This window comes from Calidris pugnax, unplaced genomic scaffold, assembly GCF_001431845.1.
Source record: "Calidris pugnax isolate Ruff unplaced genomic scaffold, ASM143184v1 scaffold1, whole genome shotgun sequence".
NCBI lineage: Eukaryota > Metazoa > Chordata > Aves > Charadriiformes > Scolopacidae > Calidris > Calidris pugnax.
The window spans coordinates 11,852,241-11,877,145 of NW_015090800.1; the positions used below are offsets into that span (position 1 = coordinate 11,852,241).

The window sequence follows — 24,905 nt, forward strand, 5'->3', positions numbered from 1 at the left end:
GTGAAAGCAACACCAACCTCGGCAGATTCCTCAAAGCCTCGAGACAAGCACGTGGGAAACTGCAAAACCTCTGGCCAGAGTTTGCTTTCCTGTACAGAAATTTCCTACACAGATCTTAGGAGGAAAGTCACTTTTAATACTAAACTTAACAAAGCTATCTTGAACAAAACAATTTGGATTACATGTTTCTATAGCCCAGCAATGGCCAGCACTGGGTTTAAAGAGCTGTCCCTGAAATGTTAGTCTTCAGGAGCTGAGGGTTTGAATGTGAATGTAAGTTGAGAACAATTTATTTATCATATAGATTTATATAGACAGAAAGCGTTCACTCAGGAGAGTATTCTTGTTGCGAGTTCTTACTTTGGCATGCAGCTTTCTTTTACAGTATAATATCAACATCACTTTTGTGCAAATTATTGTGCATTTCAAACAAGTTTATCTAGTTCATTTCTAGACCATTCTATACTAGTCAAACTGCACTTAGTGTATACTTACTGTAGTATAGCACAGTATACCAATGTACTGCACAACATGCGTTAAAAATTAAAATTCCACATCACATAAATCAGGACCTTTCTTTCCCAATTTGTGACTGTTTCACTATTGCAACTCAATTTTCAACAGCTGAGGAAGTTTTGAGACTTTTACAATGGAAAAATTAAAAATTTATGACTGGGGCAGAAATAAGCAATCCAAATGTTTTGCACATCATGCATTCAATGATTTTAAGGGCAAAAACAAATACAGAAGAAAGGAGCAATTCAGATGAAACCAAGACTATCTATATGGCAAAAAACTGACAAAGGAGAATCCATTTATGAAAGAGGAACTTTGCAAAGAAAAACATTGATTGGTAAATGTGGGCATAGTAAATTGCTTCTGGTAAGTGACGGACACTGCATTTTGGCTGCATCTGAAATTTTAGATGTATTTGGGAGGGCTTGTTTTGGTGGATTTTTTTACTACTTCTGAAACACAAAGCTGTAACAGAGGCCACAAACCTGTATTGCTTCCTTTCTTCTGTTTTTGGTTTTGTTTTTATTAAAGACACAGTTGTGCTGCTGGCTTCCTCCATATAGAGCCACTACTTTCTCCAGAATCAAATTATCTGTACAGATATAAATCTCTTATACAGACAAATATGTAGAAAAGACAAGCATTTAGTTTGTGAACATAACAACCTCCTGGAAAATCAAGATTTCTTGCTGTTCCCATATATATCTTTCTTGAGTAATTGCTGACACTTCCCATGGCGTTACTTCAGCACAGCAATTATGTTCATCCTTGCCCAGGAGCTACAAAGCTTCATCTGGTGCAGAACTGCACTGCATGTTAGACCATAACCTCTCTAGTTTCTGAGCAGAACTAACTTTCCCTTGGTTAAACTCAATCATTTGCTTTCTTAATCTCACTCTTATTTTTAATCTATGCCTTCTATGTAGAAATTAATAACTTCATAAACCAAAACTCTATTATACAAGTTTCAGGTAAAATGGATACAGAAGGCTGAGCTCCCCTTTTCTAGAGAAACACAATTCTCTTCCCCCTCCTGAGTAAGCTGAAGTTGTGACAGTTCCCATCTTTTTCAGTCCTGCCTGTACTGTCCATGCAGCGTATCATGAAAACATCAAGCAACTAAGTTTAAATAGTCCAGTAGGGTTTGTTGTACAGCTGTTCCTCCACAGAGGCACCCAGCCTGTTACACTACACAGTGCATTCAAAGCAAAACTTATACAGCATGAGTTGCAAACCAGACCCTCCAGACAAAGCTAAGACAAAAGTAATCTACTCAATCACTCAGCTGGTCCTTCCCAGAGGATGGAAGGAAGGCTGGAAGCCCAGCCACCCAGAGTAAATTACTCAATCAGAAGTGGTGAGAGGACAGACAGGTTGAAGGGTTCAATCCCATGCAATTGGTGCTAATCTCTAATTGCTAAATACTTTCCTTTTGCAGTCAAATCCAGACCATGTTACTGAAACAAAATTTCAAACTACGTAGATATTTCTGCAGTTCACTGTGCCCCTGGAAATGATAGCCAAGCAAATTACTATGTTTAACCACCACCTGCTTCTTTATGACCATTTATTGAAAAAGAGAGGAGAGGTATATTTTGAAACCTTGATCTGATTTGTGCAATATTTCAAGGGTGGGGGTTTTTAGTTTGTTTTTTTTTTTTTTCTACTGAACTATTCCTTGGCTCCTTTGAAGCCTCAGTTTTTTCATTCTCTGCTCAGAACTGAAGGGGGCTATCTACATCAATACAGCAATTTCACCCTATCAGAAGAAAGGAATCAGCTCCCAAGGAGTAGCAGCTCCTCTCTGCCAGCACTAAACCTTTTTATCCCAGCTCCAGAGTCATACCCTCTGCCCAAGAGATCCCCTTAAAAAGAAGAGGGCTCACCATCAGAATCACATCATAAAATTTTAAGATGCTTTTAGACTGCTATTTTTACCCAGGACCGGGAGTCAAAGCCTGTGGTTCTTGGCCAAAATCCCAGCACCCCCCTGAGTCTATATGCAGCCCCCCCAGACTGCAGAGACTGTGGGGATTTTCAAATATTGCTATCACCAGAGAAACAGCTATGATAGAGACTGTACGTGGGAAACAGGAGATGATTTGGCATCAGGTTGATACAACTGTGGGGTGTGAGTGGCAGATGTGTGTTTGTCACAACCAGCACATGCAAGTGATTAGTTCATTAGTTATATAAAAAACATCTTTTGCTTGCATGGAACATTGCAATGTTCCTTCTCTAATGAAGCCTTCAGAAAAAATATCCAGAGAATGAATCATTATGGATAGGGCTTATACGAATACTGAACATTAAGAAAGGCACTATTAAAAGCCAATGTTTGGCAACACATACCGTACAGTTGTTTAGCCTCCTAAATATAGTTAGGGTTCCTTTCTGTGCGTGCTACATGTTGACAAGCACCCACTTTAATTTTAGCACTGAAGATGAGCGAATGACTGAGCTGACACCCCCAGCCAATCTCCAAGGAGCAGCCAAGCAGGGGCTGTTTTTCTGAAGGCTGCAGCAGAGAGAGATGAGATTGGTAAATCCAGCAGGCACCCAGTCATGCCCCTCACACTGGAGCAGGCTTAAAGAGTCCAGATTTTTTACAAAGTACTAACAACCTCTCCTAGTCAACAGTCAGGCTGACAGAAGGTTAAGGCACATGCAAGTCCTAGTTGCTCTTTGAAACTCACAACCCTTTGTACCCATCAGCACCTAATAGCAAGCACGTGTCAAATCATGTTGACAGTCAATAATTTCTTCCCCACCTCTCTTGCAATGCTGAGGTCTTTCACAGCCATAAGATTCAGTTTTCATGAGGTGCATTCCCTCCCTCATAAGACAGAAAATGTAAGACTGACACTTGGGGTTGTTCTTCCATAAATTTCCTTCAGATGAAGTAGCCTCAGCTACTTCAGATGCAGCCCATCCCAAGGCAGTGAGGACATTGAGCCCACCTTGAGGCACTGTCTGTCGCTCATCAACCTGAGCCTGCTTTGGACATATGTAGGACTGGATCAACCGCATGTCACTAACACCTCTCTCAGGCTGCAGTCCCCCGGGGACAGCTGGGGTGTTACAGACGAAATGCCATTTCCAGTGCTGAGACAGCAGAAGCATAGATTTGAAGAAGCATGAGAATTTGTGCTTCAGCAGCTTCAGAAACAAAGATAATATTAAAGTAGCAGTATCATTACCCAAAATGGTTGTGTTATTTAAAGGGCAGGGTAACAAACAACCACTTTGTTGAAAGGATTGACACCACTGCCTGCCTTTTTCTACCAGTCCCGTACAGCTGTCCAATGGAGAGACGAACTGCCATCACTGGCTTCATACATAACTACCATTAATCCTGCAAAGTCCCACGGAGCGAGTCAGGGCTTCACACAACCACCTCCCCACCACAAAGGTGGCACCCCACAAATGTCTTCACTGAAAGGGTTGTCAAGCATTGGAACAGGCTGCCCAGGGAAGTGGTGGAATCACCATCCCTGGCATACTTAAAATATGGCCAGACATGGTGCTGAGGGACATGGTTTAGTGGTGGTCTTTGGCAGTGTTAGGTTGATGGTTGGACTTGATCTTAGAAGTCCCTTCCAACCTAGACAATTCTATTATTTACGCTGTAGCCTCTCCTTGCCCACAGGCAGGCAGCCTCAATGGCTTTCTGGGCTCCAGCAACCACAACATTTGGGGACCAGAGGCTGCACCACATCCGGGGGGGTCATGTCACCTTCATTAAAAAAGAGATCCTGCAAGACAGATGCCACTGCCTCCTGGCCCAGCTGACAGAAGGACATCATGTCAGACAAACAGCCACCAGGCTGCCCTACACACCAACATAATTCACAGAACACAGAAGTAAACATTAAACTAAAATGCGTTAGCGCTTCCTGAAAATGCCTTCAGAGAAGCAATAGTTAAACACCTGGTGCAGAGCCTTGATGAGACCACAGAGCATCAGCACACAGCTAAAATTATGATCCCTTCACAGGTGTACATGCCAGGGGGGCTCCGTGGGGAATGGGTTTGTGTGCTACGGAAACATCATGGAGCGCCTCCAAGACCTGAATGCAGAAGTGGGAGGACAGTGGCAGGGCAAACTGACATCTGCCTTATCGCTCATGGGTAAGTGATCACACACAACAACAACTGTTAGGTGGGTTGATCTTGCTCTGTCTTCCCCCAGTGCTCCCTGCTGCAGGAAGGTGCGAATGACAGCATGACACAGCATGCACGCTACTCCCCACAGACTCCTTTGGACCATCTAAAGCTGCCTTTGCTCAGCATGCCATGCAATCAGCAAGAATTTCCAAGCAGAAATGCTAAACACGTTCCCCCAACCCCTCACACAACATTTGATATCACCAGTGGGCTTTGCCCCATAGTGGAATAAGTGCGATCATCCCACTTCTCCTCACTCCCTGCCCCCATTGATTTGGATAATTGAGATTTGATCTAGAACAATGCACAGAAGTCCACCAAAAACAAGCTGGATTCCCAGCCGGGTCTCTCTTCCCCAGTCCCAGCCATCAGCAGTGGTATTGCTTTCACCAGGAAAGAGGAGAGAGGCAAGGGGAAGAGACATCCCATCCATGGTCTCCATCACCCTCAGGACCCCTCAGCATCTCAGCCATAAGTTTCCAAACTATCTGCAGACATGTGATGGAGCCCCTGTCAGCATTCACACCTCCCAGTCTTTCACAGTTATTACAGTCACCTTGCGAACAGAACAGCATAACCATCTTCATTATCTTCTGTTGAATGGTCACAGATTTGAGCTATGAGCAAACACTACTAGAATGAAGTTAAATTTTTTAATTTAATGAAGTTAAATCTTTAAGTTAAATTTTTAAATATGAAAAATTTCCTTGTTTAATGTAATTTGGTTCGTCCTTTTCACTGATCCCAGTGATTAAAATAAAGATCCTAAACTCCTGATCAGAACAAATAATCCCCCACAGCTGGACAAGGACAAAGTCTGACAGTGACTTTCACATTCAGCACTGAAGACCAAAATTCATTGCCTCAGCACTGAGAGCTCAGTTGCTGTTTCTGTGTGTTTCTCCTCACGTGTCTGAACAGCATCTGATGTGCTGGGCGCCACTATTTGTTAACAACAATCTAGATTTTATGTTCTTTGGTTACGTTTTCAACATAAATGTGCCATTTGATTTACTAGCCAGAAGCTACAAAGACACATTAACTGCACAGGTTATTTTACAATACATTTACTCCATATTAAAGTCTTTCAAAAACTAAGAATATACAGCAGAATAGTCCACATGGTTTTGTAAGACAGTATATTAATTTTGAGGAATATTTTCCAGTACAACATACCTATAACAACTGTAAAGATGGTTTTAGTTCTGATTTTAAACCTCTGGAAAAACAGCTGAACAAGAAAAATATTTAGTGCCTTCAGCTACAAAATCAGTGGTCTCATACTGCTCTCTTGGAAACAGAAATACCATCTGGGTAGCAAATGAACTTTAATTAACTTTCAGTGCATCAGCTTTTATTACCAGTTATGCATTTGCTGATATTTGCACTGCCAGCAGGTTATCAGCAGCATAATCCTCACCCCACGAAGACTGAATTGATTTAAAGCAGGAGGCCATCTTCCTGTAAAGACACATGTCCAAAGATACCCAGTTTTCATGTCCATCATCCTGCTCTGCATGCCTCAGAATCCAGGGTGCCAGAAGCATTCTGGTTTGCCTCATCCCATGTGAAATATGCAGCAACATCTGGATTTCACATCCTATCTGCCTCTCATCTTTCAACAACTTGGATTTTAGAATCTTAAACTAACTTTTAGTAATCACAGATAGTATACTTTCTTATTCTGCCCGTACATACCTGGCGCAGGTTACACAGTCCCTTCCTCCAATGAGCTTTTCAATACACATTTAATTACTTTTTTTTTTCCTCTCTCTCCCCTCATAAGAAAATGTCTATGAGTGGCCACTGAGTACTCTGGGACCATTTACCGTGCTTGTACCGACAAACAGGGGCCTCAAAGGTACAAATGTAAGTAAACAACAGAGAGGGTTTTAAACTGGGGGGGGATTTAGCTCCTTCAGAAATCTCATTTGTGTTAAAAGTGTTTTGGTTCAATAGATTCAGAAGAAATTTTTGCTCTAGTGCACTTCTGGATACATTTAAATATATGAGCCAGATATTGTGTTTTTCCTACTTGAAAAAAAAGCAAAATAATTTGGCAAGTCAGGGTAGAACAGTCATGCCTCAAGTAAGTTCTGGATTGTCTTACATGCATACACTCAAGGGTTTTGCACTTCTTTGAGATGGGGCATGAATTAAGATCTGTATTTTCAGCAGGGAGGCCTACAGGTCACCTTTTATGTAGTTTAGTTTAAAAAACTACATGTAGTTTAGGTTTAGCTTTTTAAAAAGTCACCTGGTATGCAAGTGGTGAGCATCCATTGCCCTCCATTGAAGTCAGGACAACTCTGGAGGCACTTATTGCTCATGCAGAGACATAAGGGTGTGATCTGACCTGAGCTGAAACCAAGAGAGGCCTCCACTTGGTTCAGACCCTATCACCTCACTTCAGAAGTAAACATGTAATAGCAGCATGTAACAGCTGGGGGGAAATAAATATTCACCAGGAGATTTTTTTTTTTTTTTTTTTTTTAAATAAAACCCTTTTTAGCTAAAAAGAATATATTTGAGTACATTAAAAAAAATAATACCCCAAACCAGCAATATTTTTTTTTTTTTTTTTTTTTAAGATGAAGCCTGTATTGAAATAAATCTCTGTTCTTCTGCTCTTCTAGATAAAGGATCTTCTGAATAATAAACAGAAAGCACAGTACTTCGTGAAACTCCATGTAATTGCTGGTCAGTTGGATACCAGCAGCTTGAATAATACTAACATAATATATACTCTGACTGGCAAATCAGGAGAGATATCAAAGGGAGAAAAGGTAAGTGGCCTTCCAGCCTACCTCAGCAAGAATATTACTCTCTGTTCACTCAACAAGGACTATGACAGGTCTTTCTGAAGTGAGACATCAGGTTGCAGATAGCTGCTGGATTATGAAAAACCATGAAAATGCATATGGCCATGCGTTACAAGAAGTTCAAGTGAAACTTGAAACCTCACTGGCATCAAAGTTCCAGCTAAAATCAGTGAAAACAAATATTACGTTTAGAGATGCATCACCACTGAGTAACACAGCAGTCTAATACAGACCACTCTAAAAATGTTTGCTAAAATTAAATCATCTTAAATCTGCAGGTACAGTCAGCAGAGCTGGGGGGTACATTAAAAGAGCCCAGGTGGAGGGCATGCGAGGAAAGAAAAACCCAGAGTTTACGGTGGAAACCTGTGCCTACTGCTCAAACAGAGGAAGCACCAACTACACTGCAGATCCCACCTCCCACTTAGTATCAACATCCTTTGAACAATACGGCATATAAAAGCCTACAACATAAATAAAACGCATAAAGGCCTTTTTTATAAAGGCAATTTATCATGGAAAACACAAAGTTCATCACTAGCCCAACTTACTTGATTATAGAAAACATCACAGCAGTCTGATACTGCGTTTAAAAGAATTAGTCTCTACAGCTGATTTACTAGATTTTATAATATGGAATTATTGCTCTTGGTCCATTAAGTGTCTGTTAATGACTTGAGCCTATTTGAAAGCTGAAATCAAGTACTTGTGGTTTTTAGTCAATCAGTGGCATCCGAGAAGAGAGTTCTATTTTATTTCTCTAACCAGTACACACTCCATTTGTAACAGGAAAATATCATTGCTGTCTGAGACTGTTAGTTTCCTGGAGGCTTCAGTACAATGCAGACTCAGCAACATTCTGTTGTTTTAAATATACATATAATATAAGGAAATGGGTTGTAGTCCCTTAAGATTACAGGAGTTGACCCTTTCAGTACAATCATATTTTAAATCATTTCCTGGCAGACTTTTATTACTAGCAGTCATCAGAGCCTTTTTAGGTACATTGCTCTCCCCATGGGGCCTGTCCCCACTTCTCTTCTGAACTTTCCTGTCCTGGAACAAAATAACACTGTCCTGATCCAAAGTCAAAGGAATTTTTTCCATTTCCTTGATAAGCATTGGAAGCAACCTTTAGCCTCCCCCGATGTAAACAGCCCAGGTGTTGGCAATGGAAAGGGGTGTTAGACTTTATTCAACACGTACTCTCTCTGTTCTCATTCTATAATAAAGAGCTCACTATCCATTGCCTGGCTTCTTTCAGGATAATCAACTAAGAATTAGAATCCAAGGTGGAAGGAGAAAAGGAAAACTTTTGCAGGGAAATATTATTGCTTCCAATGGGATTTTGCACATTATTGACAAAGCCTTGGACAACGTGGAGCCAACATTTGAAAGCAGCAAAGAGGTGAGCTGTAAGCAAAATACATGCAATGTCAGACTTTAAAATAGTTTCACATTAATTAAATGCAAAGGAGGATGCCTGACAGCAGCTAAACAAACTCTATTAAGCCACTGTGCATTAACAGCAACATTCAAAGTGAAAGGTGATGACACAGTTTCCACAGCAAACAGACATCCACTCTTCTGCCAAGCTGGTCCGTGGTGGATCGTGTTGTACTCACTGCATTTGAGTGGTTTCCTTGGGAAACTGGCAGTCACAATCAGTGCATCTCACTAAATTCCAGAACAACATACTAAAAGGAGGGACACCTGGACAGATACCAGGCAAGATTTTTATTCAAATCATTAATCCCTCCCCCAAAAAGGTTCCTATTATAAAAACTGGTAATTTTGCATGCTTTGAGTTTTTTGGTGTCCTGCTTAGTGTACTTCCTTAAGAAATCATTTATTTATATGGTGCTTTGGCAAATATTTTATTTCTTTGCTCTTTCTCATTGGGAATGAAGAGATAGTAATACTTTCTCCATAAACACACAGGTTGTATATTCTGTGACCACACAGCATTTCAGGACAATGACAAATTCTAACTATAAACCAGCTTAGCACCAGGACAAGAGTGCCATTTGGCATCTCAGCCATTCCCATACATCACCAGCCAACCAAGCAATAAGGAAATCCAAATGCATTCAATCTGTAATAACCAAGACTCAGTTATTCAAAAAGTGTTTTATAAGAATTGGCGCTTATTCTATGATGCCCACTAAAATAAATCTTATTTTCATCTTATTGTAGGAAACCATAATGTCAGTACTTCAAGGTAATGGAAGATACAGCCAATTTACCTCTTTGATAGAGGTAAGGATCCAGAAAAACAATTCCATAAAGCTATTTTCAGATGTTCTTCAATATTAATATGCAATTTTACTTTTTTTTTTTTAATCAAAACAGAAAACTGGCCTGGGAATGGATTTACAACAAGACAACAGACTTTACACAGTCTTTGTTCCAAGTAATGAGGCTCTGAGTAATATGAAAGCTGAGGCTCTGGATTACCTGCTTTCCACAGAGGTAAGGTCTTTCTGTAAAGCAAATCTTTCTTAGACAGTAGATACACATGTAGGTATATAGTAGATGCATACATACAGTCCTTTTCCCATGTGCTTCTAAACTAAGCTCCCGTGATCAAGGTTTAAGCCATCTCTAACAATTAAAGGTAACATCTAAAGAGGAATGGGATTTGGTATCTCCCATCCTATGAAGCGACACCAATCCCCCACACCAGATCCTCACTCCCCTGCTCTTGTCCTGCCACATGGCAAAGCCCCAAAGCCTCTCCTGGGAGGTGTCACCCTTGGCAGGGACAGACAGGGAGAGCAGACACCACAGAGGAGGTTGCGTGCCACGAGCTGAGCACTGACACTGACCCAGAGGTTTCTGGTGCACTAGCCAGTGATGCCTTTCTCATCTCCACGTCCTCTCACAGGTCAGGTTGAGTTTGTGCGACTCATTTTGGGCTAAAATGGCCTCTTTTTCTGCTTGGGCAGGGTTCGTGGAAGCTGCTGGAGCTGGTGCGATACCACATCGTCTCTGACACTGAGGTAAGCATGGCTGCTTTACTGACCCAGGGGTGCAAGAGCATTTTCAAACCCTTTGCCACTCTGAAGACAGAGGTTTTCCAAGAGGAACCTCCACTCAGTGCTGCACAGCAAGGCTGCAAAGGACAGCTACACCTCTGCTTTTACTAATGGCAGTCACACAAAGGTCACTAACAGAGAACACAAACCTTTCACCTCGGTGTCACTAATGAAAATAAAACCCTGCTAGGAGACATGGGGTAGTCCTTGAATCACAGCAAATTAAAACTCTTGTGTCACACTAGTGTGTTACATGCTAGTAACAGTTTGCACTTTAAAAATATACCTTTTGGTGATGGGGACGTAGCCCAAGTGGGAAAAAGAAATGTATACATAGTCATCCTGAACCCGAGACCTGCTGTCTTAGGCTGCTGTGGAGCAGGAACCATTGTCAGGGGGTACGGTCAGACTGGCGGGGCTGCAGGAGCAAGTAGAAGGAAAAGTACTTGTTGCTATCAAAATCAAGCTCTCTCTGAGCCTATTCTGTTAAGACTAGCCTTCTGTTTATTAAAGAGAGGTGGTTTTGTCATCCTCTAAGCAAGCCCCTTGTTTTTCACCTCCTTATTCTACTGGAAACAAAGAGCAGAACCCAGCACCATCAGCAACTAAGGGTAGAGGAGACTGAGGCTCATCCATCCCCACTCCAACCCCTGCTGTGGGGAAGGAAGGATGTGTTTGTGTCCTTAGCAAAAGGCCCTGCTCACAGCATCTAAGACAGAGGTCACTCCCGACACAGAGAGGGATCACAGGGAGTGGAAGCACAAGATCCTCATGTCCCTTCACGAGATATCTGCATTGCTGTTTCCTCAGCGGTCTAAGGATGCATACAGGGCTATTTTTAGGCAGAGGTGATAATTATAGCAACCAGTCCAAGAAAAGTTAAGAGAAAAATTAATATTCCTTTGGGAAACAAGCTCTCCACAAGCAACAGCCTGCAAGCTCAATCAAAACTTGGTCACTCTTAACTTCATTACAGAAGCGGGTTAGTCAAAGCAAAGCTGCCCACGTAGCTAGAGAAAAGCTGATAGAGTCATTCGCTCACCCTAAAGAGAAAAGTGGCCCTTCTTGCAAAATCCATCTGGATTTGAAAAGAATAGTGAAATTACATTTCTTTCAACCAATTTATATTCATTTCAGCTGGAAGTTGCCAGCCTCGTCTCAATAGAGCACATCAGAAGCATGGCGAAGCAGGTCATTCACTTTAACAGGACCAGCACTGTAAGTCAAAGGCACCTCTCCCTTGGGAGCAGCTCTCTCTGATCTAGGCAACTGTTTGCATGCAGGGGGAATAAAACAAGGGAGGAGGGGGGACGTTAGCAGAGGAATTTCTTACTATAACAAGGCAGAAATTTTCAACTTGCCATTCTCACTCACTTTTAGAATTTAGTATTACAAAGGATGCCAAGCAAATGACAGGCACGTAAGGACAGCCTGCAGTTTCTTTTTTCTTACGATTAGCCCCAGTCCAGGAATGATCCTCATTTATGCTCTGCATAGTTTAAAAAAAAAAAAACAACAAACAAACCACACCCTATTTAAAATATTTTAATTATTCTTTTATATTTGGGTTATTTTAAACACCTCTCAGGGCACACATAGATATTCTTTTATTCCCTTTAATATCATAGTCTCTGATCCTGATGAACATAGTGAACACATTTTTGAAGGGGTTAATTTGTCAGTACTTTTGCAAAACCAAACTGTTACATTAGCAACCTTCTGTTCTTCGCATATTTTAGCCAAATATGATTATTCTGGAGAAGAGATGCACCTATAAAAATCCTTGTAAAGGCAGAGCAGCTGCATGAGTAAATACAGAAAGAATACTTCTTTTTTTTTTTTTTCTCCTGTGAATTTGGATAGATCTCAGATTCTCTCTCACTCCCACCCCTCGCCCCCACCTTGATCAGAGAGCAGAATGCTTATGCCCATTGAAATCAGTGCCTGAAGTCATCAGTAGTCTTCTCATTTTGGCCAGTCTTTTAGCCATCAGTTCCACAGGCTAACAGCGCAGATTACGAGGAACACTTTAGATACTGGTGTTGTAAACCAATATTCAAGGACATGTGCAACAAGCTTGCATAACACAAGCATAATAAAAAATGGATAGCCAGTTAAAAAGAAGTATGACTATAAATTCTTGATACTATCACAAATTTATGAGCTACAAAAAAATTATTAATAATTTATTTTTTCATAGGGACAAATCTTGGTGAGTGGAGAAGAAATGGAAGAAACAGATATTATTGCAAAAAATGGTCGCATTTATACTCTTGCAGGAGTTCTTATCCCACCCACAATTGTTCCAATTCTACCACATCGGTGTGATGAGACAAGAAGTCAAGTCACAACGGTAAGAGAAACCCAACAAATCAATAGCTATACGCCGGGGGGGGTGGGGGTGGTATTTTTAGAAATTAATATATCAACAACACACATATACCTGGCTAGCAGTACTGCACAAATACAAATAGTCTTTAAATAGGGAACTCACATGAGCATATCCTATACCACTTCAACTCACCTAGTTATTGCAGTAGCCCTTTAAATATGCTGTCTCTCTGGTCAAACTTTTTTCCTCCAGTTCCTAAATCCCACCTGTGCATACAAGTACCTGGTATGTAGTGTCAAGTTCACAGGGAAGCAATTTTGGATCAGCGATTTCATTTCTACTAAATATACAGGGAAAGGAGCCAGTGAGTTAAAATATTACTATGATAATTTTTACATTAATATAAAAATATTATAGAAATATGTCATTTTCAGAAGCCACAACTTTCCCTGGCCCTGCTTTTTTCCAGTTTTCTTCAAATTAGGAATTATGAAACTGTTTCAATATTTCAAAGGGTGGATTCTGACATACCTTGTTCAGTTCCCTAACAGGGTACAAGCCTTTATACTTGGTAACATTCAGATACTATTTCTGTTAAGAAGACGAAGTATCAGACTGAGCTTTCAGTTTGTGGTGAGCACGGCTCCAATGAGCTGCTACTGGACCGTGTTCAAGCACGTATCTGGGCCAGTAACCGTTCTGGTACAGTAATGCAAAACATTTACTATCTTAACTTACAATAGTCCAGAACACCACAGCCTTGAAAGAGGTTCCCAGCAGAGCTGGACACCATCAAAATTTAATGAAGAAAACACAAGAGCTGGCACTAAAGATCTATTACCTCTGGCAGTAACTACAAAGTGCCGTACGTGCAATATAATCATAAACTAGGCAGAGCGCCCAGCCGCAATCGCCAATACAAAAAGCAATCAACACCTTACAAATTCAAATTACACTCCAGTAATTTGAATTCCCTAACAGAAACCTACCTATAAACCACGCCTGACATTGATCAATCCTAAAACAACGCTATGAAAAATTAAAGACAAAACAAATGGCATCTGTCACAAAAATTATTTCCCCAAACTGAAGTTAGGAACTTTTGCCAGCTTTGAAAGCTTCATGCTTAGTTTGAAATATAGTTTAATATCCAAGGATTTAAGCAGAACACTGCTAGCAAGGAGAATACCAGAGGGAGCAGTCACTTTGCTTTTCTTACCTGCCATTGTGCGTCTTCATCACACTCAGAAAACAAGAGCAATGCCATCTTGTAAATACGACTTGTGGTACCACTGAAAAAGTGACAAACCTTGCAGGAACTGGCAGTTGTACACATCTAAAGATGAAGTCACATGTTAAGACATACATAGCTATGTAAATATACCTGAATGCTGCTAATAACCACAGGACTCAATACCCTGCTCCACCTTCTCCCAGAGATCATCCCTCCCACAGCAGCCTTGGTGGAAGGGAATATATATCTATGCTTTAGACACTTCAGTACAAAGACAGTATCTACTGCTGAAAATGGGAAGATTGGACCTCGCATGGAAGTGCAGATGCATTTCTGTGTCCCCTCTCTTCAGCGTGGCAGAGGGGAGGGACAAGATTCCCATCCTCAGGAAAAGGAGGGAGCAGGTACATGTCAATGGCTGAGACCACCCCGGGTGGAGAAAGGGAGCAAATAGGTGACAGAGTGGCACTGAGCAGCAGGGAGACAATGCCAACAGCAGGAAACACTTTCCACAGCAATCAACCAGAATTTTAAGTTCTAAAGGAGCAAAGAGGTACTTGCAGGGATTTTCAGAAAGGCAAAAAAAGCTAAAAGTATAAGTCAACTTCAGCCATAACTACAAAGCTCATCAAAGAGCTTCTATAATGCCCAAGTGTGTTCACCAAAGTAAGTCTGACCCACAGACCTCTAAAACACGGTAGTGGCATTGATACCTCAACTATTTGATGCACAAATGGTTTTGTACATCTGGTCCTTTATTCCTTTAAAGTGCTGAACAACATGAGAGACTACTAAATCCAAACCAGTACCTGATTCTTTCCTCACAGTTGCAGTGATAAATCTGTGGGGGAAATGCCATAATTCAGGTTCACAGTCACTTGTCCATTGATTATGACACGCAGTGAAGTAACACATTGGGTGCAGGCTCTAGGATTTACTCTAACTTGGTTGAAACCAAGACATGAGCAGTCAGCTAATGACAGCTTTGTCAAACTCCATATCCACACACCGAAAGGCTCGATCTCTCTGGAGTTATTGCTTGTTGAGCCTGACAGAGGACCCATCTTTAAAACTGACACTGGAGTTTATATCTCCTCAGTGCTGTAATTCCCAGTCTCTGTCACCACCACATGGTGACAAATTAGCTAATGGGGAAAGGCAAGCAAAAGGTGAAGACGTAAAAACAGTTGTACGCTGTTGGATCATAGCAGAGTACAGGATCTAGGACATGGAAGCAAACAATATTTTTCACTCCACCACCTATACACAAGACAAATTTCTGGTCACACTGCCTACATACAAGACTCAACCAATATGTTGTCTTCCTAGGAATTAATAAAAAAATTCACATAGAAGTTAAGCGTACAGACTGCACTAAACCCTCAGACAGTATTAGTTAATACATTATACTGGGTTGAGCAAAGGAAGCCAGTGCATGTGTGTCCATACTTATCTTCTATTTAGGAAGCTGCCAGTTCTTTAGAAGAGGGGGGTAGGGAAAGGACAAATGAAGATACAAAGAGTGTACAGACTGCACTAAACCCTCAGACAGTATTAGTTAATACATTATACTGGGTTGAGCAAAGGAAGCCAGTGCATGTGTGTCCATACTTATCTTCTATTTAGGAAGCTGCCAGTTCTTCAGAAGAGGAGAGCAGGGAAAGGACAAATGAAGATACAAAGAGTGGGGTGGAAATGAACAAGTACTCAGCAAAAATCAGAGTCCGCAGATATAGTCCTGGTGCTGCTGCTGGGTTACAGACCCATGGTGAACAACTACTCAGCAAAAATCAGTCTGCACATATAACCCTGGTGCTGCTGCTGGGTTACAGACCCATGCTGTGACAGTTAAGTCATAGAACAGACGTACTTAAAATACACAGGGTACATCACCCATAATTATGCATCTCAGTAGTTGGCATAATGCCTTTTCAACTGACTACCCTTATTGTTTCCATTTAGGGTGTCTGTTCAAGTTGTTTATCGCATGCACTGGCTACGTGTCCGCAGGATTCAAAGCCCATTGTAAGTGACATTTCTTGACAGACTCCTCAGTTGTACCAAATGCATGGAGGGAAGGGGTCCCCATACATTAATTAATGCTCTCCTAATATAGTGAGCAAAAGAAACCAGACATGAATACAGGAGACTGCATAAAAATACAAACGGTACTTTAGTCTCTTTTTAGCAATGACTGAAGCATCAAGTAATTTCAGCGTTATTTTGTTTGCTGTTGCAAGGTCCCTCATAGACTTCATAGAAGCTCTGACTCTTTTCTCAGGTAAAGTTAGATCTATTTAAGATAGGCTTCAGCAGAAGAGAGAGAGGAGCATGAGAATTGCTATGATTATGCTTTGAGAGTTAGTAAAGAGAAAACAGGAGGGATACATTTAAAATGAACCTCATATCTGTTAACATCTGTTAAAAATTTCCTTTTGATTAAGCATCCTCCCAGAAGTAACTCTCTGCAGAAGTAGCTTCAGAAAGGATTGAAAAAATCTTCCATCTGCTTTGCATCTAAGAGATGCAAATCTGGCTGCATGTTTCTCCACGTACAAGACTCAAGTCTAGCTACCACAGGAATTTTATTCCCCATGTTACAAAAATTCAAAGGTAGTTAGTCCTATATGCCATATTCAGTAATAGCCTATGTGTCATTATTCAGTAATAATGAAAAGAAAGCTTATATCATGAAAAATAAATTAATGAACTTTTTAAACACAACACTATAACAAGTTGATTTCTGTTCTCCAGTTAAATTATGTTGTGATATTAAGACTGTATCATAGACTGTACATTGCTTATAAATACTAATGCTTTCGTTTTGGGCATGTTCCAGCCTTTCTCAAAACGGAGATGCATTATTGAAGGTCCAACCTTTCAAAAAACTGGCTGTACTAGGTCCTGCAATATAACGATAAAGGTACAGAGTTATGGTTTCTTTGGGGGAAATGTACACAAAAGTTTTCCAAAATATTGTCTTTTTGCATTGTGACCTTTCCTTTTGGAAGTGAGATATGTTCTGTGACATCCATGTAGTTTTTGTACCCTTCTACAGGGTTCTGAGATGAGCTACCTTAGAGCAAAATACCAGGCAAATGCCAGCAGGGTTTTTTAACTGCCATATAATGTTGACAACAACACTCTCATACTCTGTAACTCAGGATTTTTCACATAAGACTCAAAGCCCAAACGTTGTCATTGCCCCCCACAGCTTCACCCACAAAGAACAGGGCAGCTCGGTCCCCCAGGTCCCACCACCTCACACAATAATGTGTAACAGCAAATGGGAAATGCTCCCAAGAACATCACTCCACTCGCTCTGCTTGGCAAGCCTAGTCCTCACAGAATTCATTAGCCCCTGAGAAGTACTTACACCTTTCTGGCTCCTGGAGCTCCTAAATAGGCTTCTGCATTTTATGATCACCATTAATTAACGAGCAGAGAAGTCCACAAATTGGTAAACTTTGAGAGTCCTTTGCTAATTCCCATTTCCTTTGAATCATACATGTAAATGAGGGGTTTTTTTCCTAATACAATTTCTGTTCTCTTGATAAATAAATGGATCCAGCAGCCAATTCATGAATAAAACAAAAGACGCAGCAGAGAAAAACATTTAGGGCTGTGTAGCGGCTAAATCCCACAGCGGTGCAGAGGGGAAGGAGGAAGATCAAAGCAGCATGTCTAGCTTTCACAGCATCTCCCTGGGGTAAAACACGTCGTCGAGTTCCTGATCTGAGATGCAAAGGAGGCTGCCTGCCCCTGAACTGCACCGCACTCCCACCAGCAGCTACGCCAGGGCACACAATCACACAGGCACATTCATAACCAGTGACAGGGCAGGGATTTCTAACACCAACGAGCCTGATAAGAACAAGGGAAGGATCTCATGGGCTCATGCATCCCCTTCTTCAACTGCCAACACTCCTCCTCGTTTTAACGACGCTGTTGCAGAAGTGGTTCTGGTTCAACACAAGCTTTTTAAGAGCCAGCTAGCTCTACAGGCCTTTGCCAGGTGGACAAAACAGGATGGAGAGTTGTCTCTTGTGCACTGTCTTCACACTAAGGCATAGGAACAGAAAGTATGTGCTTTATTTCACAGGAACCAAAGTGTTGCAAAGGCTTCTTTGGCCCTGACTGCAGTCCATGCCCAGGAGGTTTCTCCAAACCCTGCTCAGGAAACGGGCAGGTAAGCAGAACATCTGACAGCACCCTGCACTTCCATGGGGGGAAGGACAGGCTGTGTCCCAAAAGCCCCTAGAGCACCTCTGCACGAACATCAGGCTCCACAAGAAGTGCACCCTCCATTTATGTCCAGTGAATTTCAGGTTCAGTTATACAGAGGAGGGAAAAATGAATGTCTCCTCTCAGATGTCCAAATTACAGGTTTCTGTGGTTCTAACACAGAGGACACAGGCAGAGCTGGAGGTGGGTGACCCACTCTGATACTTTAACTTTGCACAGCACAAGGTAATAATCCAGTTTACTTTTCTCACTTTAAAGTTGCAAAGGAAGGTAGAATATACAGCAGCAAAGTACAAGCACAAGGAAAGCTTTTGCTTTGAAACACCTTTTTCATCAAAGCTAAGTTTCTTTCTGGTATTACAGTTGTAATGGACAGGCACATCGTTTCTTCTCAGGGGGAAGGATAAAAATTTATTTCAATTCATACAGAGAAGTCAAGTCTCTTCCATTTCACAGTGCATGGATGGCCTGGATGGAAATGGGACCTGCATTTGTGCTGAGGCATTCCAAGGCTCACACTGTCAGTTCTGCTCAGACCCTGGCAAATATGGACCTCAGTGTGATAAAGGTAAGTACAGCCATACTTTACCAGCCCAAGAATGTGGGCTATTTCTCTAGAAACCTAGTAACATTAAAGTAGGAGTTAACTGCTTGCTAAACAGTCTCTACAAAGGATGAGCAAGATCTCTCTAGGGGGTATTTTCATTTTGTATTTCAAAAGAATACATAGTAAGCCCAGAGTCAGTGAAAAATCTTCTCACTGACTTAATTTGGCTTTCCACAGGGGCTATAGCTTGCTTTATATTAATTTATTGTTCCTTTCATTTCTGTCTCCCTCACATAAGTAATTGAAAAATAAAATCTTCGTTATTCCATTCCCATCTGGTATTGCAAAACAGAACAGATTCCATCTGCAATGACAAACATATGTAATCTAAGAACAACTAGATCTATAAACAGATTGTGTTTAGGGCCACTCAATAACCATCCTTACCGGATAATTTCTGATGTATTGAATAGCTTATAGTTCTAGCAGTCATCTTCTATATACTGACAGATTTAATCGTGCTACATCAAACCATACTATATTTGAGAGTCCACAGAATATACAACTTCAAATATAGATATATTCCCCATCTACAAAATAATTTACAATCTTTTTTTGCTATGAAACAGCATGTCATTAATGAAGCACAGCATACTCAAGGGTTCAGACATAGACAGACAAAAGCCAAAAGACAAATTCCATAAGAAAGGGTGGTATTGCCTAAGCTCCAGTGCTGCCAAAGCAGTACGTGTTGGTTTAACTAGTCACTACTGGCACTCCTTGGGATTGCAGGACATACCCACTATGTCATCTGGGAACATTGCTGTGCCTCCCCAGCAGCGCTCATCAGCCCAGCCCCTGCAAAGTGCTGGTAGGTCTGTGCTGCTGCTCTGTGGACTGGCTTGGCTCTGTGTAATTTATAGAACTGTGGACTCAGTATTAAAAGGCTTCCCATATCACTGAAAATACACCAAAAGTTGTGCAATGAAATAACTTTAGCCTTAATAGCCTAGGACATAGTATTTTGCTTCTACTTCTCTGAAGTACTTTGAAATCCATTGATAGATAAGTGGACTATAAAGACACAATAGATTTTAAATAATTATCATAAAGCAAACCTTAAAAGACATGGATATGATAAAGAAACAATAAGTCCCCCAACAAAACCTTAAAAATACAAAATTTTAGATTCTGGAATAAGAAGGAAGACCTAATTCATAAGAAATGCTATGTAAGGGTAGATGCCTTTTACCATTACGGAATTGCACATTGTAATTTATCTCTGGCAGAGTGCCTCTGCATTTATGGGAAGTGCGATAACGGAATAGACAGTGACGGGATGTGTCTTCCTGGGTCATGCAGAAGTGGATACACAGGGAAACTCTGTGATAAGCAGATTGCTTCTTGCGAGCCCTCCCTACAGCTCTGCCACGCACATGCAGACTGCCAGCTTAGCGATGGTGCAGTGAGGTAAGTCAGTAACTTGCGTCTAATTAATATTAACTGTGATGCAGCTCTTTCCCATTTGCTTGACCAAAACAGCACCTTGTAGCTGTACACAAAAATCAACCACTGAAATATTGCTGTGCAGCAAATGAGCATCGACCTTGAGTTGCAAGATAGCAATTAAGGTTTCTCAATGCCCTATCAAGTATCTTATATTTAACACTGATAAGATAGTAAGGGTCAGATCTGTATGCATCCAAGGCAGCTGCCTTCCTACCACCATCTACAAAGGCTCTTAGGAACCTCTTATTTCTAACCATCCCTTACTGAATTGGGAGCTTGAGCCTTGCAGAAAAACAGCAAAACTCTCAAACAGCTTGGGGATAGATAGTTAACTCCTGTCAGTTCAGGTAAGATTTGCATGCCACAACACCACAAGGCAGCTGCCTTCCTACCACCATCTACAAAGGCTCTTAGGAACCTCTTATTTCTAACCATCCCTTAGTGAATTGGGAGCTTGAGCCTTGCAGAAAAACAGCAAAACTCTCAAACAGCTTGGGGATAGATAGTTAACTCCTGTCAGTTCAGGTAAGATTTGCATGCCACAACACCAGGGACTTCAGCAGAGGCTCTCCAGTCCTGACAGGACCAGTGGCAGGACTCTGTTACTGCTACCACTGCCTTGCCCTTGCCTCACGCTCACCTTCACACGCAGCAAGTTTGCCTCTTGCCGCAGTGTATTCATAATGAAACTCTCAAACAGCTTGGGAATAGATAGTTAACTCCTGTCGGTTCAGGTAAGATTTGCATGCCACAACACCAGGGACTTCAGCAGAGGCTCTCCAGTCCTGACAGGACCAGTGGCAGGACTCTGTTACTGCTACCACTGCCTTGCCCTTGCCTCACGCTCACCTTCACACGCAGCAAGTTTGCCTCTTGCCGCAGTGTATTCATAATGAGTCATCACAGAAAGCAGAATGTGGGATGCTGCATAGCTGGAGCGCTAAGAAATTCCCTCCAATATGGCTTAATCTTCAGGGGGACAACACAGAGGAACAGGGGGGCTCATTGTCTTGCATCCGTTTCAGGGAGGGAGCGATCTTTTGTGTCACCCAGCTCATATTTAATTTAGAGCTATTACCTTTGCAATGATCACATCAGCGCAGAATTAATTTCACTTTCCATCTCATACACAGTGAATGGATTTCTGATTTGACTTAATTAACCCAGCCAATATTTTGGGAAAAAACATGATGCATGCACTTAAGCTATTTGCATCATGAATCCAAGGTTACCCATTTTTAGTTGCCTATAAATAGCAGGTTACAGTGGAAAACAATCGTTTCACTCTACAGCTGTCCTATCACATTTAATGCCTCCCTCCTCCTCTTGTCTCTACAGCTGTGTTTGCAAACCAGGCTACGAGGGAGATGGCATGAGCTGCACCAAAATTGACCCTTGTGCGGTTTTAAGCCCAGGTGGCTGCAATATCAATGTAAGTACGTCCTTTCCCCACAGACTCTGACACCATAGAAAAGTAGGCAGCAAGTAAGGTTTGGCCAGAAACTTTTACAGAAGGAAGAGTCAGACTTTTCACTGCAGGTTCAAGCTCTTTCCCCATAGCACCATCTAGTACGGCTTCGACAAGCCGTACGCCTAAAGCCAGATGCCACCTAACTGTCCTGAACGGATGCCTGTGTGTCCCCCCAGGCTGAGTGCATTCAGACAGGCCCAGGAGAGCACACATGCACTTGCCAGGCAGGATGGACAGGCGATGGAAGGGACTGCTCGCCCATCAACAACTGCCTGCTGCCCACAGCAGCAGGGTGCCACGAAAATGCCACCTGCATATACGTTGGGCCAGGTCAGGTATGTCTTCTCACATTCACTGCCACCTTCAGGGCTAGTTCTCACCCATTTTGCTCTGCTGGTGTTTTCTACCCTATTTCCTTCCTCAAATTCTCCCCTCTCTCTCAGCCACAAGGCTACTTCTACATGGCATTCTCTACCCAAAGCCATCTCCTTTGTTTCCTATCCTGGTGCTCCTTCCTATGTGGTGGTGCTCTGGCAACAAATACTTTTCAGTAAATACATTAGTAGATGTCAGGTATAAAGGTCTTCTGGAGATACTAATCAGTGTCATTCCACTGAAGTCAATGGAATCACGCAGAACCACGGAGAGACTAATCCACCACATCTAGAATATGCATACTATTTTAATCATTTTAATGAATTGCTGTGTTTTACTGAAATGACAGAATGACTGCAAGTGTAAAGATGGATTTCAGGGGAATGGAATTGAATGCACACCCATAAACTCATGCCTGGAACAAAATGGAAAATGCCATCATCTGGTGAGTAATTAATCATTCCCTGAACAAAGTGTTCAGATACATATCACACCTCGCCTCCTGCGCACACCATAGAATTTCTTTGCCATTTCAAGCCTGCAATTTCTGTTTGAGTTGGAACAAAGCTGAGGACAGACTGCAAGGGCTGCTCCCAGTTCTGCCTGTACAGAAGGGCTATCTCAAGCCTGGAGTAAATAAATCCTCCTTCTCTACCAGCAATTACAATGTGGATGCAATAGTCTGTTGAGATGTTTACCTGAATCATGCATCCCTACACAGGCATCTACCAGCTTTATCAGCAGCTGCATGTGCTCAGCAGAACTGCAGGCTCTGCTGTGCTCTGTGGTGTCCTGTCCAGCCTTAGGCAGCACACAGGGACAAAGATAAAGCAAAGAGCACAAGGGAGCAGAGGATGGATGTGCCATAGTCGAGTGAAGAGAAGAAATATGAAACAGTAGAGCAATGGTGTAGACTTCTTATAGACTGGAAGGTGAGGTGCACTCAGCTGGTGGAGTGTGTCCTGTAGGAGGGTGGGAAGGTCCATGGAATACGGTACAAAAATCTTTTGTAAAGTTGTGTATGAATGTGTATCTGTAAGAGGGTTTGCAGGTCATCCTTGCTCTTGAGTCGTCTCCTGAGTATTTGAAAAATTTTCTCTCTTTCTGGTTCAAAGGCAACTTGTCAGTTCGAGTCTTTTCGTGGCTGGGAGTGTGTGTGCCCAAAGGGCTACGAAGGAGACGGTAGAATATGCTATGGAAATGCTGCAGATGTAAGTAAAATGGTCATCTTCTCTGAACACAGGAACTACTGCACAGTTCTCACACTGAATCTTAGCCAGAGAGATAGCAAAGCCATTATAAACAGTTGGAAAAATATAATGCCCACCAGTGCTATTTGCAGACAGCATTCCTGCTGGAGACTCCTGCCTGATACACAACAGAAATTATCTGTTGCATTTAAAAACATAGCTTGGAAAGGGACCTAAGGGATCTGAGCATATTTCTTTAAGACAAATTGAAAAATGCCAGCCCCAGAGTCCTAAAGTGCAGAAGTGCTAAGCACTCACCTCCCAGCTCTTCTCAAATTCTGCCTTGAGGTCTATCTCAGTGGAAACAGTCAATTTATCATGTTAAAACAAACCATGCTGACCGGCAGGCAAACAAAACCAAAAACAAGTAAATGGGTGAAATAAATATGCATTTAACAGCATAGGAAAAATGAAAGTGTCACCTGTGCAAGCCATTAGCAATAATCTTACATGGCTCTAAGTACTATCTGCCATCCTTGCTCATACCATCTTCTATCTCTGTTCGAAGTACTGTGGCAGAATAAAGGCTCTTTACGTGCAGGATGATATGTAAGATGCTGTACAAATACCAACCAAAACAACGTATCCTCTTTGAATCAATTTTGCATGCAAAAAGATTTAGGTTTACATTCCCAGAAAACTAATGCTGAGCCTGAGGTCGGTACACATTACATCCCAAGGTCAGGTACACCTAAGCAGTTGATGGCCTGATTTTCAAAAGAGTTGGTAACGCACCACTCCCATTACCAGAAAGTATTAGTACTGGAAAAACATGAGCATCTTCTCTTTTCACACATACTGAGAACCTTCTCCTCCATGTCACATCAGCCAGGCCAGACACAGCGGGTTACACCACATGCTACAGCAAGAGTACTTTGGTACAGCTAATTATAGCTTGCATACTCATCGTGCTCTCTTTCTAATCAGGAGTTATCTACTCTGTCAGAAGCTGCTGCATTTAACCAATGGGTTAATGTAAGTACACTTCATTGTTGATTTATTATTTTTTTTTAGTATGGTCAAATCTGCAGAAATACATGAGCCATTTAGCCTTTAGAAATGGGAACCTCACAGCAGTACTTCCATCATACAGCAGAGACCCAAGCTCTGGAGAGGCATTGGAGCACCTCTCCCACCAGTTACTGAGAGGCTAACCACCTGGTTCACTATTTCTGCCTGAAAACCAAATTCTGATCCCAAATTCAGGCAAGTGAGGAAGCTCCAAAAGCAGAAGAGCAAGTTACCACCCCATCTCTGAGCCAGGGCACTACATAAGCCATGAATCTCTCAGTACATAAATGCACCATAGTCCAGATGACCAGCAACAGGGTACAAGCAGAGCCCAAATGTGTACCTAAGTGGCTCTTTCCAACTTCCTCACACAATAAAACTACAAGTA

The 24,905-nt window shown here is 41.8% G+C and overlaps 1 protein-coding gene across 3 annotated transcripts in view; it reads left to right on the forward strand.

The window, feature by feature from the left end:
- STAB2 (stabilin 2) overlaps window positions 1-24,905 on the forward strand; it is an 87,528-nt gene that overhangs the window by 16,692 nt on the left and 45,931 nt on the right. For all 3 annotated transcript variants that reach the window (XM_014937467.1, XM_014937468.1, XM_014937469.1), the window contains exons 10-28: window positions 4,514-4,647; window positions 6,470-6,552; window positions 7,320-7,469; window positions 8,770-8,913; window positions 9,702-9,764; window positions 9,858-9,977; window positions 10,454-10,507; window positions 11,681-11,761; window positions 12,744-12,896; window positions 16,072-16,134; window positions 16,949-17,032; window positions 18,212-18,298; window positions 18,811-18,922; window positions 20,191-20,371; window positions 21,749-21,842; window positions 22,058-22,216; window positions 22,606-22,701; window positions 23,372-23,467; window positions 24,434-24,481. In XM_014937467.1, coding sequence (XP_014792953.1) covers window positions 4,514-4,647; window positions 6,470-6,552; window positions 7,320-7,469; window positions 8,770-8,913; window positions 9,702-9,764; window positions 9,858-9,977; window positions 10,454-10,507; window positions 11,681-11,761; window positions 12,744-12,896; window positions 16,072-16,134; window positions 16,949-17,032; window positions 18,212-18,298; window positions 18,811-18,922; window positions 20,191-20,371; window positions 21,749-21,842; window positions 22,058-22,216; window positions 22,606-22,701; window positions 23,372-23,467; window positions 24,434-24,481 — 2,002 coding nt within the window. The remainder of the gene's footprint in view (window positions 1-4,513; window positions 4,648-6,469; window positions 6,553-7,319; window positions 7,470-8,769; window positions 8,914-9,701; window positions 9,765-9,857; window positions 9,978-10,453; window positions 10,508-11,680; window positions 11,762-12,743; window positions 12,897-16,071; window positions 16,135-16,948; window positions 17,033-18,211; window positions 18,299-18,810; window positions 18,923-20,190; window positions 20,372-21,748; window positions 21,843-22,057; window positions 22,217-22,605; window positions 22,702-23,371; window positions 23,468-24,433; window positions 24,482-24,905) is intronic.